This window comes from Capricornis sumatraensis, chromosome 15 (genome assembly GCF_032405125.1).
Source record: "Capricornis sumatraensis isolate serow.1 chromosome 15, serow.2, whole genome shotgun sequence".
NCBI lineage: Eukaryota > Metazoa > Chordata > Mammalia > Artiodactyla > Bovidae > Capricornis > Capricornis sumatraensis.
Window position 1 is genome coordinate 64,546,780 of NC_091083.1, and position 14,957 is coordinate 64,561,736.

Genomic DNA, 14,957 nt, shown 5'->3' on the forward strand with positions numbered 1-14,957 from the left:
CCCTTCCTTCCCCAGGTGGCTCCTGGAGGTCAATGCATCCCCATCACTGACAGCCAGCAGCCAGGAGGACTATGAGCTCAAGACCTGCCTCCTGGAAGACACCCTGCACATTGTGGACATGGAGGCCAGGTGAGAGAGGGCGGCCTCACTCATACACCCCTGTACCTCACCATCAGGGCTCCCACCGAGGAGAGAGAACTTGGAACCCTGGAACTTGAGAGGACCTCAGAGATGTCTCTGGCCCCTCCACCCTCCCCCGCCCCACCATTTCACAGGTGGGGAAACTGAGATGTTCACACAGGATCAGGTCCTGGCCTAAGGACCCAGCCCTGACCCAGCAGAGCAGGGCCAACTACAGCTTTCTGAGATTCAGTCCCGCAGGATTTCCTCAGCCTTTCCTGACTATGGGACCCTGACCCAGTCACTTCTCCTTTCTGAACCTCAGTGTCCTCATCTGTAAAGTGGGAGATTTCATATCTAACTCTCAGGGTTGTTAATTTACAAAGGTAATTTATTTTAACATGTCTAACTCACAGTAAGTGCTCAGTAAGAGGCTATTTATTGATATAATGATGTACATATAATAGAAAGATCCAGGGTTTGACTTCAGGAATGACTCAGACAGTGTGGGTTGGTTTGTCTGTTCTCACTTTCCTCTCTCATCTCTTTTCTCTGTGTTAGTTTCTCCCCAGTTATTCCAGCAAAAGATTGAGGGCTGACTCTCATTGCTCCCTGGTGGGATTGAGTCACATGCCCATCCCTGAATCAATCACTGGGACTCTGATTGACCAAGCCTAGGTCTTGTGCCCACTCCCAGGGGTTGGGGTCAACCCCACTTGAACCATGAGAGTGAGAGAGTGAGGCCTGGTTTTCAAAAAGGAAAACTCAGGTATCCAAAGGCTAAAAAAAGTGAAATGGATGCTGAGCAGGCAGAACCTCAGGTGTCCACCACCCTTATCCACCATCACTTATTCCTTCACCACACACTTGAGGCCCTCCTATGTGCCAGCCCTTGTGCTAAACACTGGGAACACAGTAAATAAAGGACATGACAGGTCTAATCCCCACCTTCCTGGAGTCTAGTCTGGGAAGGACAGCAGACTTTAAACCAGAAAGCACGTTACTGGGGCCAAGTATGAAAGCCTGGGGACAAATGGGGGATGACCCCGAGGTCATCCCCCACTTTGGATGGACAAAAGAAGGTACTCTGACAGGGTGGGCACCAGTGGAGTGCTGGGAGGGTTCAGGGCCCTGGCTTGAGGGCCCCACCAGGTGAACCTTCATTAACCCTTTGTATCTCCTGCTTGTCCAGGCTCACAGGAAGGGAGAAGCGAGTAGGAGGCTTTGACCTCATGTGGAACGATGGCCCTGTCAGCAGAGAAGAGGGGGGTCCTGACCTATCGGGGATGGGGAACTTTGTGACCAACACACATCTCGGTATGTGGGGCCAGGTGGGGAGTGGGTACATGGGAGGTAGCAAGTAGTCTGAGAGGCAACTTGTCATGGAGATTAGAATGTTTTACTAGATTTCTATTGTGTTGTATTTTTTCTCTGTGTACACTTTTATTGATTTAATGTGCTGTGCTGTGCTTAGTCACTCAGTCATGTCCAACTCTTTGTGATCCCATGAACTGTAGCCTGCCAGGCTCCTCTGTCCAGGGGGATTCTCCAGACAAGAATACTGGAGTGGCTTGCCATGCCCTCCTCCAGGGGATCGTCCCAACTCAAGGATTGAACCTAGATTTCCCACATTGCAGGTGGATTCTTTACCATCTGAGCCAGCAGGGAAGCCCAGAATGTTTTAATTTGGTCTAAAATTTACCAGCTGTGTGACCTTGAGCAAGGGACTTAACCTGTTCCTCATCTGTAAAACAGATTCGATAGTTTCCATCTCAATATATGCCTAGAATACTGTACGGCATGTGGTGAAAGATATTATTAATCTGTTATGAGGCAGATTTCAAAAAGCTTAGGTGGCACATAAACAAAAAACACGATATGTTGCTAAGAGAAATTAAGGACTTCAGGGCTTGACCTTAAACTTGGCTTTTAAAAAGTGAAAAATTTCCCTTACTATAAAAATCATTCACACTCATTGTAGAATATTTGAAAACTAAAGAAAGAAATGAAAAAAATCATCCAAACATAACCATCTTTAACAATCTGGTGTATTTCCTTCCAATTTTACAAAAATGCATATATTCATATTTTTTTCTTACAAAATTGGCATTGGGCTGAAGCTTTGAGTCTAATTTTTCCACATAGCATTTTCCAGCTCATTCAATAACATTAGTAAGAGCCTCTCTTTGGGGCTTCTCTGGTGGCTCAGCTGGTAAAGAATTCACCTGCAATGTGGGAGACCTGGGTTCGATCCCTCGGTTGGGAAGATCCCCTGGAGAAGGGAAAGGCTACCCACTCCAGTATTCTGGCCTGAAGACCCCATGGACTAAAGTCAGACATGACAGCAACCTTCACTCACTCTCTTTTGGAAACACACTATGGCCAGGTCCAGACTACTTTACATACATTAACTCATTTCGCTTTTAGGCAGCCTTGATTATTTTACAGATGTGGAAAGAGTCTCCAGATGTTAGATCACATGCCAATGGTCTCAGTCACAAGTGGTGAGAGAGGCCTTGAACCCAATCTGTCCAACTTCAAAACCCGAAAGCTAGGCTGCTAGCACTTGTCCCTTGGCAAAATTAGAAACAAAATTACCATACAGCTGCAAAACATCCCCAAATTTATGAAACCAATCTCACATAATTGAGCATTTGGCATGACTCCAGTTTTTCACTTTTATAAATAATGCTGTGAGGACATCCTCTCAAAGAAAGTTCAACTGAAACTGGCTATTTTTTTAGGACAGATTGTTAGGAATAGAACTACTGGGTTAAAAAGATAGACTTATTATAGTCAAATTGCTTTCTTAGAAAGATTACACAAATTTGCAAGCTCTGAATTTAAAATGACAGCAGCAGCAACAACAAAAAAACCTTTGCCAACTTCATAGGTAAAAATATTTACTTGTTTTCTGTGCATTCCATTGATTATGTGTGAGGCTTTAGATTTAAAATTTGCAGTTGTTCTTTTGTAAGCTGTCCGTACTTATTCCCCACCCCCCAAGTGGGCTCCTATTTTTCCAAATTTGTAAAGGCCTTAGATATTAATATATTAAGGATATTTTCCCTCTGTCAAACTTACTATAAATATTTTCCTTTTGTTCGAATATTTCCATTCAAACAAAATGAGTTTGTCATTTTCCTTTTTGTTTGTGGCATTTTTCTTCCTTCTTTTTTGATGAAAAGTTTTGAGTATCTTTTAGGGTTTGGTATGATTTAGGATTGGGTTGGGGTGCAAACAACTAACAAATAGTTATCCAGAGAGGAACTGATTTGTCTTGAGTCGCCAGAAGTCATGGGGCAGGCCATAGTGACAGCTGCACGGTGCCACCAAGGACCCAGATCTTTCCTTTCTTTACCACACTCAGCCTGTTAGCCCTGATGCTGAGGCTTGTTGCCTCATGGCTGCTCCAACTCCAGACACTGTGTCCTCATCCCAGGCAGGCCCAAGGGCCAAAGCCTTTCCTTCAAGCTTTGGCTATTCCAAAAGGAAAGCAGGTAACTCTGCTGACATCTCACCCACTAGAGCTGGGTCACATGGCACCTCAGCTGCAAGGAAGCCAGGGAAGTCAAGTACTAAGTAGTTTGCTTTGAGGAAGGCAAAGGAGAGGCGGTTCGTGATGGTTCTCCCACGGCAGACCCCTAGTGCCTGCCACATGGCGTTGTTGGAGGATGACTATACAAAGCTTTCAAGCTGTACAAACAATCACCTGGGAATCTTGTTAAAATGCTGTTCTGATTCAGTAGGTCTGGAAGAAGAGGACTAAGAGTCTGCACACCTAAAAGCCCCCGAATAGTAAACTATTGTGTAACAAATTCTCTTGAAGCTTTGCAGCTTGAAACGACTATCTTATTTGCTTATGATTCTTTAGATGTGGCTTGGGGGTCTCTCACAGGGGTGCAGGCACCTAGCAGATTTGCTGAGACATGGTAGCCTAGGACACCTTCATTCACATGTGCGGGTTGAGACAGGCTGTCAGCTGCCTTTTTTCCCAGGCGGCCACTCGTTCACAGAGTAGTCTCAGGGTTCCAAGAAGGCGAGAGAAGACAGTGAAGCCTCTTGAGGCCTAGGCTCAGAAATCCCATGTGTCATTCTGCCACAGTCCATTAGCCAAAGCCTGTCCAGCCCAGATTCAGGGGGCAAGGAAATAGACACCACCTCTTGATGGGAGGAGCGGCACAGTTACTTTGCAGAGAGGTCCATAGCGGACCAAGAGGATTGTCACAGCCACCTTTGCTAACAATCCACCTCAGATATCAGTGCCAATGGTTCCTGCACCATATTTAAGCAGCAAAGACTCAGAACAGTGGTTCTCCAATTGAGTATGTGGGTGGGTGGTTTTGAATATAAGAGGAGCTGGCTGGGGGTGAAAAGAGTATTGATGAAATGAATTAGGGATGTGTTGGTGATCTGGTGAAAAGATCAACAGATAACTCAGAGATGAGCCTAGAATGCCAAGAGATTTGCATTGGACACGAAGGTTTGTGAACTATGAATGAATTATGAACCTTAGTTAAGGCTAGTTCCACAGAACTCACTTCGGAAAACCCCGGGGATTGGCATTTAGTGGACTTTCAGCTCAGGGAAGCGTTGATTGCTGTGAGTGCCTAGGAGGCAGGGGTGGGGCTCTGGGGAGCTGAGAAACATGGCAGACACCTCCAGGTCAGTAGTTGTGCCCATGGGGATTCAGTCATTCAACCACTGTTTATGAGATGCCATCAGTGTGCCTGGCACAAGATTAAATGACCATGGAGTTGCCTCAAGGATTAGCTCTGAGCACAAAAGACAGGAAACACTGAATGCACTAAGAGAGGATGTGAAGTCAGCCTGAACTGCCTGGGACACTCTCCCACAAGAGTAGGAGCCACCTGTGGGGGAGATCCACCTCTTAGCTGAATGTGCCTGACACACGAGATTTAGGTACCAGGCACTGTGCCAGCTTTAAGCGCATTTTCACGGAGCAAAGCCAGAAGGCAGGGCAGTATGGGGAAGTGGTTAAAAGCTTGGCCTCTGGAGCTAGGCAGCCTGGGTTCAAGCCTCAGTCCTGCTACTAACTGCGATTTGGAGCAAACTATTCAACCTCTCTGAGCCTCCTCTTCTCTTGCACACATTATTCCTGTGAAAGCTCAAGTCAAATCTACATCCTCACCTGAAGTAGCCCCCGATTTGGGGTAAGCCCCCTGCGAATATTACCTGATCCTTGCATTTACCCCATAAAGCAGGTATCCTGATGTACAGACAAGAAAGCTGATGCTCAAAGAGTTAAGTGACCTAATAGTCATGGCAATTGGGAAGGGATGCGTTCTAGGTTGCGTCAGTCATGCCCAACTCTGCAACCCTTATGGACTATAACACACCAGGCTCCTCTGTCCAAGGGATTCTTCAGGCACGAGTACTGGAGTGGGTTGCCTTGCCCTCCTCCAGGGAATCTTCCTGACCCAGGGATCGAACCCATATCTCTTACATCTCCTGCATTGGCAGGTGGGTTCTTTACCACTAGCGCCACCTGGGAAACCATTTGTGGTTGCATGGCTTCTGCTGGCCCCTCCTTCTGCAGGTAGTAGGAGCATTGGCCCCTTCTACTCCCCTAAGACCCCTCTGCCAAGGACAGGCCATCCCAGTCAACTCTCCACTTCCCTTCCAGGCTGCGTCAATGATCGGAAGAAACAGCTGAGGCAGCTGTTCCGCTCCCTTCAAGGACAGAAGAAAACTCCCAACTAATCCCCAGCATGGAGAACCACTGGTACCACACCGGTCCTCTCTCTGCTCCCCGTTTTTCAGCACAGCAGCACTCAGAGCACTCAGTCACCCTCCCTCCCTCTTTCCGGCCTGGCAGCTGCTTTGCTGGCACAGTACCCCACCCTACCCTGGACATCTTTGCACCAGGAGAGAGCCAATCTCTGGGACTGGATAGATTTTAACCTTGGTGAATTGGTTTGCTTGGTGAAGAGGAGAAATGCAGCAAGTTATACCCGAGAGAGATCACATCTAATAAAGGATTACGGCCCTTATTTGGAGAGTCTTTGGGCTCCAGGCTTGGCTCAGGGAATACTGTTGCCACAACCACATCTTCCTGGTTTTGACCCTTTGATGTCTCTCAGGGGATATGTTGATAGGCTCCTCCAAGAGCAAGGGTTCAGTTATGTTTGCAAAACAATCATTTGTTAAGATTGTGTGTTTATTGGGGGTCTGAGTAAGGGCTGAGCCTTAAATACATCTTGCCCTCCTTACAATACCCTGACTGCCTGTCAGGGGACCAATGGAGCTCCCTGACCATTTGAAAACCAGTGGGCCACAGCATCCCCATTCCTCAAGTAGAGGAGGCAAGGATCAGGAAGGCAGAGCTGCTAGTGAGAGTTCCCACGAAGGTGCACTTATTAAGTCAGCTAGGTGACCTAGGTGCCTCTCTGGGTCTTCCTATTTGAGGTTGGGAGCTGAGCTTTTTAGATTAGAAAGCCCTGGGCTGTCAGGCAGAGATGGCTTGGGGAGTTGGGCACAAGTAAGAATGTCTGCATTTTCCACATTCCAACGCCTCTTGGTTGAAGAGGAGTTGAACCAAGAGTGGGCTAGTGGCTAACTGCTTCAGGACAACCTTTCAAGGGACCCCAGGCAGCTCCTCTATCACTCCGCCTGCTTCAGGACAGTTCTTTTAACTGCCAACAGCAGAATCTGACTGCGGGGGGAAGGGAAGGGCTTTTCAAAGAAAAATACTGACAAATCTAAGTAGATCAGCCAGCCTTGGGAAGGCCAGAAGCCAGGCCATTCTGGGGCTCCTGCTCCAGAATGTGGGGGCCTCCCTCATCCCTGTGACTGGGTAAAGCCCAGACAACCCTAGGAACAGGGTCCACGTCTCCAGGAGAAAGAATCTGACTGGTTCTTCCTTGGCCTAGCATCCATCTGGCCAGACAGGCAGGGTCAACATTCAGAGAGAACTCTGAGCCAAGGAGTCATCCAGACAGTAAACTGCCAGTGAATGCCACAATTCCCCGTTTTCTTACATTTTTATTTTAAAAAATACAACAGCAACATGTCCTTCCCTTGCACCCTAACCATACAGTTTCTATTCTGAGGGAACCATATAACTGTTTGCACACAAATTATGAGCTTATTAGACACCTGTCTTTGCTTCTCACTTTAATGTATCTTGAAGCTTGTTCCAAATCAGTGTTCAGCTTCTTTATTCTTGATTACAGCTGTATAATATTCCACTATTTAGATTTATCAAATCCTTTCATCTACTCTGGACATTTAGTTTCCGATTCCACCTCCCTACTTCCTAGGGCCATCTTGGAGAAACCGCAGCAATTCCTACTTAAAAAAAAAAAAAAACTCAAAAGGATGCAAAACCAGAGGTTTGGGCCAAATGTGGCTTATATAAAGTGTTTTGTTTGGCCAACATTCAAGCTTTTTAAAATTTTCTGAATTAATCAGCAGTATTTAAAAAGCAGAGGATTCAACTTAAAAAATCTGAATTTCTAGGTTTTTGAAGAAAACACAAGGTCTGGCCATGGCAGCCTGTGTCCCCGCATTTAACTATTGGCCAGAACCAAATGGAGTGCCCTCTCCACCCTGCCCTGACGTCATTTCAAGGAGGAACCACTGCCCCTTCATAGACGGTACTCCAAAGGGAGTGGCGTACCTTCCATTAAGGACCAAATGAGGTAAAGACTAGAAGCTACTATCCATTCATTTAGGTAACACGTATTGAGCCCTTGAGGCACACCGAGGAAATCCCTCACAGCACGTTCACATTAGGGTCGCAGACCCTGAAGGCAGACAGGAACTCTAAGCAGCGCTGCCCGGGTTCTGCTTTCAGAGCCCATGGAGTCGCATCCTGCACAACACAGCAGGACGCAGGCCCTCATCCATTGCTGGTGCAGGACTCTGCAAGGCCTTCCTGACTCCAGAGCAGCCGAGGCAGGATAAGCAGCACCCACTCCGGACTCCATCCCAGAGGTGAGCAGGAAAACGGGCCCCAGTGGCAGTGCGGGGGGACTATGTGTCTGCCTGTGCTGAACCACAAAGCACTAACATTCTGTCCTTCCTCCAGCACAGGAGCCTCCTGTAAGCCTCCTGCCTTATTCCAATTCCGTTACACACACTGCTTGAAAATACGTCTCTCTTTCTGAGAGGAATGCTGGAATGAAGCTCCCACTCTTCTCCCTCCAGGGCCCATTTCAACAGCGGGCCATTGTTGAGAAGTGCCTGCTGCAGTCCTTCTCACACCCCCACTGGCGCTGCCCCCACCCACCTCCTGGTGGCTGCCAGGGCCTGTCAATGGGCCTTGTGTCCATCCAGCCCCAGTGGTCAGGCCGGCAGATACTGGTGTAGGCTGAGGGTTCCCTCCTGCTGTCAAAAAGTAGCCAAGTGCTAGAGACAAAGAAGCTTCGTACATGGCTATTGCTGCATTTCTCACACCTGTCCCCTTGCAGGTAGATCCTGTCCTTGCAGGTTTCAAGGCTGGAGAGTTCTGGGTCCTCCATGACCCCAGGGGAGGATGCTGGTCTTAGGTCCCCCACCTGGGTTCTTAGGTTTCATCCTTTCAAGATGACCTTGAGAGCTTTAAGCTCATCCTGGTTGAGGGGGGTCAGGTTAAAGCCCTTCAGCTCCGGTTTGCCTAGGGGAAGAATTCATCAGTGAGTCAGGGCTCCTGCTGTGCAACCTACTGGCCCTGGAGTCTAGCCTGGCAAAGGGACTCACACTGCATTCATGATGCCAAAAACTTGGCCTCGAAGTCTGACAGAGAAGGGCCTCAAATTCTGCAAAGCACAGAGCGAGGAATATCAACACCTGCTCCTGAGTTACCAAGAACCTGCGGAGTCATGACGGCTGTGCAGAACCCTCCTAATTTGTGCCAGACTGGCCAATCTGGAGTGGTTAGGTTTACCTAGAAATTCAGCTCTAACCTGGACCACCTGACTGAGGCCTTCTGACCCTTAGTCAGAGGTATCTTGGCCCCCACAGTCACACCTTGGCATAAAATGTGAGACACTCCATGCCATTCTTGTGCCTGAAAAGAACTTGTAACGGGAATAAGATCCCACAAACTTCCTGTCCGTTCCATCTCTTGTCGGCTCAAGACAACCCTGCCCACTTTCCACAGCTTTAGTGCCACTTACCAGCTGCCCACCCCAGCCTGCAAAGTCTGTGCTCATACTGTCTCCCCGCCTTGTTTCCAGCCCCACGCTTAGTCCCCAGGCCAATACCTTGGGCCTCAAAGAGGCGATTGACCTTCACTTTAAGTTCTTTCCGGAGTCTTTCTATTTCTTTATCCAGATGTTCCTGATCTGAAAAAAAGAGACAGGCAAACAAGATGAGGTTACACTACAGACAGACCCAAGGATACCAGCCTCTGCCCAGCCCCACTGAAGGCAGGGGTCTGAGCATGTGGGGATGAAAATGGGACTTGGGAGACCAGCTGACGAAGAAACTAAAGGCTAAAGAACGGACATGGCCTACCCTGACCACTGAGTGAGCCCAGAACAGGGTTGAGCACACTTTTTCCCAACTTGCAGTTTATCAACCTGTTTCCATTATGCAAAGTACCCTGGGCAGTGGATGGGGAAGGCAATACCAGGATTTTAAGTCACCCTTTCACAATGAAATAATGGAAAATTCAGATTTAAGAATAAACAGACCCAGGCTCTTCGAAGGTGGATGGAAAATAGGTGGTTGACGAAGTTTACAAACCCACATCCATCCAGGTGAGGAGTTTTCGCAACAGCAGGACTGTGGGAACTGTGAGCTGAACAGTCAGCATTCTGTCTCATGCTCACTCTTAGCCAAGGTCATGGCAGCGGAGAGTAGGCTGTCTTACAGAATGGACTGTGCCCAAAGGCAGATGCAGCGTGAGAAGTGCACCCAACTGACGACACCCAACCAATTCCATCTGCTGTTTTCACCCACTCGTGAGTGACATTTTTGCCTTTCCTACAGACCTTCATTCTTTTTGATGGTGGTAACCCAGGACCAGCTAAGCATTCTGGCCTGGGCAGTCGCTCTGGTTCTCATTGTAAATGAGTAACCACCATCTCGCATGACCTTTGTTTAGCCTGTATCCATCCCTGGGAAACAGACATGCTGCACTGGAACCCCTCTAGGTCAGTGACAATACCACACTCGTGGGCCAAGAGAGCCGGGGGCCTGACCCTCAGCCCAGGCAGGCGAGGCTCTCTGGAAGCTTACTCTGAGCAGCCTCCAGCCCCTCTGCAAGTGCAATGACAATTCAATTTTATAACCATGATGATAGTGTATGTTCTACTTTCTTTTCTTTTTTTTTTTTAATGTTTATTTATTTAACTGCGTCAGGTCTTAGCTGCAATGCATAAGCTTAGCTGTCCTTTGGCATGTGGGACCCTAGGTCCCCACCAGGGACCAAACCTGAGTCCCCTGCACTGGAATGTAGACTCTCAACCACTGGACCACCAAGGAAGTCTCTAGTGGATGTTTTTCCACAGAAGTTTCTCCTCAAAGCTGACTTACTTTCCTTTGATAGAATTTCAGTTTCAACAGGGATAGAGTTACCCTGTTTTCAGCGGCAGAGGCAACCGTGATGCTGGTTCTCTTGGCCCACATGTTTTCAGGGGTGAGGAAGAGAAAACATGCTTAACCTGCCCTTATCCCAGCCAAGGACCCATCTGCAGCCTGACCTTTTGCTTTCATGACTTTTCTCCAAAGAGCCTCTAGGATCATGGTTGTGAGATCCGTTGTGTACCTTAGTGTGGCAAACTCGAGAGCTTCAGCCTCCTTAAACCTCTATCTTCAACCCTGATGCTACTACAGGGGACGTGAAAATATGAGCACATGCCTTAGATCTGACCAATGAGGTATCAGCAGAAGTCCCTGAGGAGTACAGTCTTATTTCCAAACCAGAAGACAAGGCCATATATGGAGAAAGCCCTCCTACCTTTCCTCTAGCCTGGCTCTCAGACACAAGGCCTGCGATCATGACACAACAACCAAGAGAATACACTGACTCTGCTAAGCAGCTGTGCCAGTCCTGGACTGCCCATCTCTGGAAAACTTCTTACATGGGATGAACAGAACTGTATTTCCCTAAGTCCTCCTAACTGCTAGATTTCTGTTATTTGTAATCCAACTCATTCCTCAATGACAAACAAGCACTATGCTAGATAAATATTATTTTATCTGAACTTTACAACAACTGTGCTATGTAGACGTATCCCCTTTCAGAGATGAAGAAACAACTCAGTGGCACAGCAAAGATTAAAATGCACACGGCCACCAGCCGCCTCTCATCAAGCTGCCAGAAGCCAGGGTGGGGCAGGGGAGGCTGTGGCATGGGGGCAGTGTGCTGTCCCTGACCCCTGCCCAGGAGGCTTACCTTTCTCAATCATTTCCTTTGTCTCAGGGTGAGGCATCCTGATAAACATGTTCCCAAAGCAAACCATCACGTCTTCTGAAATGGCAAACAGTCATTCCTTCAACAAATATTTTGATGTCAGGCATTGCTTTAGATGTTGAAAACACAGCAAAACAGGGCGAAATTCCTGCCTTCCTAGCTTGTTAGAGTGGAGGAGAGAGAATATACAACAACGTCAAGATAATAAAGATATGATTCATCAGACCCTGAAAGGTATCTTAGAGAAAACTAAAGCAGGGAAAGAGAGATGGGGAATGCCAAAAAGAGGAGCTTGTCATTTATACCAGGCAGTCTTGGAAGGTCTTACAGATTATGTGCCATTCTGGCAGAGACCTGACAAAAGTGAGGAGTGTGCAAGCCCTGCAGACACACATCTAGGGAAAGAGCGAGCCAGGCAGAGGAACCAGGAACAGCAAGGATCAGTAACGTGCCGGTGTGTCAGGAACAGCAAGGAGAATGGTGAGGGTGCAGCTGATGAGCAAGCGCAAGAGCAGAGGAGACAAGGTGGGAGAGTTCAGGGAAATTACACGGAGCCCTGCAGGACTCTGGATTTTACTCTGGGGAGACAAGAAACTGGAAGGGTTCAGGCTTTCCAGTGCACTTTAAGTGCTTGGTTCCTGAGGCCCTTCATCATGGCCTGGCCTCTGCCCATCTCTCTAGCATGATCACATGCCCCTCCCCTATTGCTTCCTCTATCACTACCACTTAGCCTCATCTAAAGAGCCACCATCCCATTATCCAAGACCAACCCTGTGTTCACTTCCTTCTGCAACTTTCTTACAATTTTCAGTTCTGTATTTATGCTGTTGACTCACCTGTAGAGCACAAGGGCAGGAACTGCACTGTTTTTATACCCCCAGCACTTTCCCAGTGTCATCAATTGATAAGCTAGCAGCTAACAACCTGTCACTGAGGTAAGAAACTGAAATCCTGAGTCACAGTCTATGTCAGACCTGCAATGCCATCTCTCCCATCTCCACGGGCTGTGCCACACACCTGTGGCCTCCTGCCTGGTCTCTAACAGGAATAAGTCAAAGGCATTAGAAGGTAAACTGAACAGGCCTCCTGGGCTGCAACAACGAAGCTAGGCTTACCAGTGAGGCTGAGATCCTTCTGCAGGGCCCTCAGGCCCTCCCGGTTCCGATTCCTTTTGGTATCCAGGTCCACAATCTGAAAAGCACAGGGGCAGGAGGGAACTCAGTTACCTCCTACCTGGGTCTGTACTCTCAACAGACCAGGGCTGTTAAAACCTAACGAAGACGACAAGGCATCATTCCCGGTTAATTCTAACATCCTGCCTAAAATGGACAGAGGTGTGAAGGTACTTCCTCCCCCACTCAGCTTCCAGCTCCTTAAAGACGATGCTTCATCCACGTGTCTTTCCCCCCAGAGGAGGAGCTGGGGAAATGTCTAATGACTAAATGGGTAATTTTTACTATCATCCACGGGAGCACTAGTTCTCAAGCTTCAAGGCATTTCAGAATCACCAGGGGAGTGGAAACCACTTCCTGAACAAGCTCCTCCAGCTGATTCTGACCGAGTATCCTGAGAAAAACAACAATATTATATCAGAAAGGCACTGAGACACTGAGACAGTGGTCACAGCAAAAAGGCTACTAAGAAAGTGAGGAGGCAGTGCAGTACTACTGCTTGGCAGTGGAGGCTCTGGGGCGGAACACCCAGGTTTGAATCCTGCAGCTTGCTATGAGCGGTGTGACTTCACCTCTCTGAAAAACAGGGACAGGAAGAGGACCCACCACCTAGGTTATTAACCTAGGAACTAAGTCAGCACAGTACTTGATACACAGTAAGTACTCAATCAACTTTAACTGCTATTTGTCAGCCAGCACACCTTGATGCAGTGTTTACTAGGCTCTCCCTTAATACCCAGCTGACCAAGCATCCAATCATTCTAACTGGAGATGAGGAGTCTGAATCATTCTTGATCCCTCCTACTCCCTCACCCCTATACCTCAGCATCATGGAGGCCATCTCCAAAGGGAGATGACCCATCATCACCACCTAGGCCCAAACCCATCCCCTACCTGGCCCCTCATTTACCCCTTCCCCCCTTATAGTCTGTGCTCTGCAGAGCAGCCAGAGGGATCTTTCAAAGCCTCAATCCATTATATCATTCCCTCTTCCCACCACAAGCTCCCTTAAACTCCCTGTGCAGGTCTCCACGGCCCTCCCGTGGCCTGGGCCCCACACTTCTCCCACGTCCCGATTCCTGCGCGATTACTAGACCACTCAGACTTCTTTCCTGTTCCTCTTCTGGCCTGGACTGGAGCGGTGCAGCCCAGGTCAGTGTGGGGGCCCAGAAACTGCATTTTGAAAAAGCGGTTCAGGTAAACCAAAGGCCCCAAGAGGTAATGGGTCGGGATCCGGAAAGCTGGGCAAAGGGCAGAGGAAGGATGGCGAGAGAGAAAAGGCCTGGCACAGACGGGCTTAATATGTGCCAAATACAGGAGTCAAGCGCGGCGCTGTGCCACGCACTCGACATTTGGCCCACATGATCTCACAACCGCCCGGTCTGTCGTCACAGCCCTTGGCCCACAAGAGTAGGTCAATTCACAGCGAGCCCAAGCTGGAGCCGGATTCCGGACCCTGCGCGCTGCCCTAGGAGCTCGCAGGCCCAACCGCAAAACCCGGGCCCCAGCCCCGCGGACAGGCCTCCTACCTGCCGTTTGTCCGCCAGCACCTCCTCGGCGAGCTCCTCCACCTCCACCAGGTACCGCAGCACCCGCTCCGCCTCGGGCGACAGCATGATGCCTACCAGTCACGACTCCACTACGCCGCGATCCTATCGAGCTCACCTCCGGCTCTGCCGCACTGCAGCTCCGTCCGCGCACGCGCCGCTCTCACAGGGCTTCCGGCACGCATGCGCAGTTAAAAGAAGAACGGAGGCGCGCAGGCTCCAAAGCTCTCGCGAAAGCGGACGCGAGAGGCGGGGCCTAGCTTGGGGGCGGGGCTGGAGCGCCCCCTGCAGGTCCAAACCTCTTAACCTCGCCCTCGCTTAGGATAGTTCTTAGGCGCTGAGGATGCGGAAGTGAACAAAACGAAGTCCCTGCCCCTCGCGCAACTTCATCTAGTGGGTAACATAAACAATTAATCACAAAACAAATAATTATATACTATGGGAGGCAGTGATAGGGCTTTGGAGAAATCAAGCCATTCTTCCCCTGCCTGAGGAGCACCAAGGAAGCAAGTGTAGCAGTTTCTGATTTATAAAATGAGAGTGAATAAAAATCCTTCTCATTGTGTTTCCGCAGGATTGGAAGGAGGCAGGAGTCTTAAAATTCAGTTTGACCTCTACTTTCATTGAGCCCCTGTGTTGGACCCAGTGTCAAGAATAGCTGACCTAGACCCTAGGAAGGGCGGTGAGTGATGAAGTGCCAGCTCAGAAGAGTTGTATAAATGCTGGAAAGTGAATCACTGTGGGCTGTAGGAG

At 48.8% G+C, this 14,957-nt stretch overlaps 2 protein-coding genes across 3 annotated transcripts in view; one reads left to right on the top strand and one right to left on the bottom strand.

Annotated features, from left to right (window-relative positions):
- The window catches only part of TTLL9 (tubulin tyrosine ligase like 9), a 58,672-nt gene extending 52,828 nt beyond the window's left edge, over window positions 1-5,844 (top strand). The window contains exons 13-15 of the mRNA XM_068986805.1: window positions 16-129; window positions 1,313-1,437; window positions 5,768-5,844. Of these exons, the coding sequence (XP_068842906.1) occupies window positions 16-129; window positions 1,313-1,437; window positions 5,768-5,844 (316 nt within the window). The remainder of the gene's footprint in view (window positions 1-15; window positions 130-1,312; window positions 1,438-5,767) is intronic.
- Window positions 5,845-7,124: 1,280 nt separating this feature from the next.
- On the bottom strand, window positions 7,125-14,338 carry PDRG1 (p53 and DNA damage regulated 1). 2 transcript variants are annotated; one of them, XM_068987231.1, is made up of 5 exons: window positions 14,187-14,338; window positions 12,601-12,676; window positions 11,468-11,539; window positions 9,330-9,410; window positions 7,125-8,740 (listed from the first exon to the last, which is right to left on the bottom strand). In XM_068987231.1, the coding sequence occupies exons 1-5, from the start codon at window positions 14,271-14,273 to the stop codon at window positions 8,658-8,660; spliced, it is 399 nt and encodes a 132-aa protein (XP_068843332.1). In that variant the 5' UTR covers window positions 14,274-14,338; the 3' UTR covers window positions 7,125-8,657. The 2 variants fall into 2 exon arrangements, with proteins under 2 accessions (XP_068843332.1, XP_068843331.1); XM_068987230.1 differs by having other exon boundaries at window positions 11,468-11,542.
- Between the last annotated feature and the right edge of the window lie 619 nt (window positions 14,339-14,957).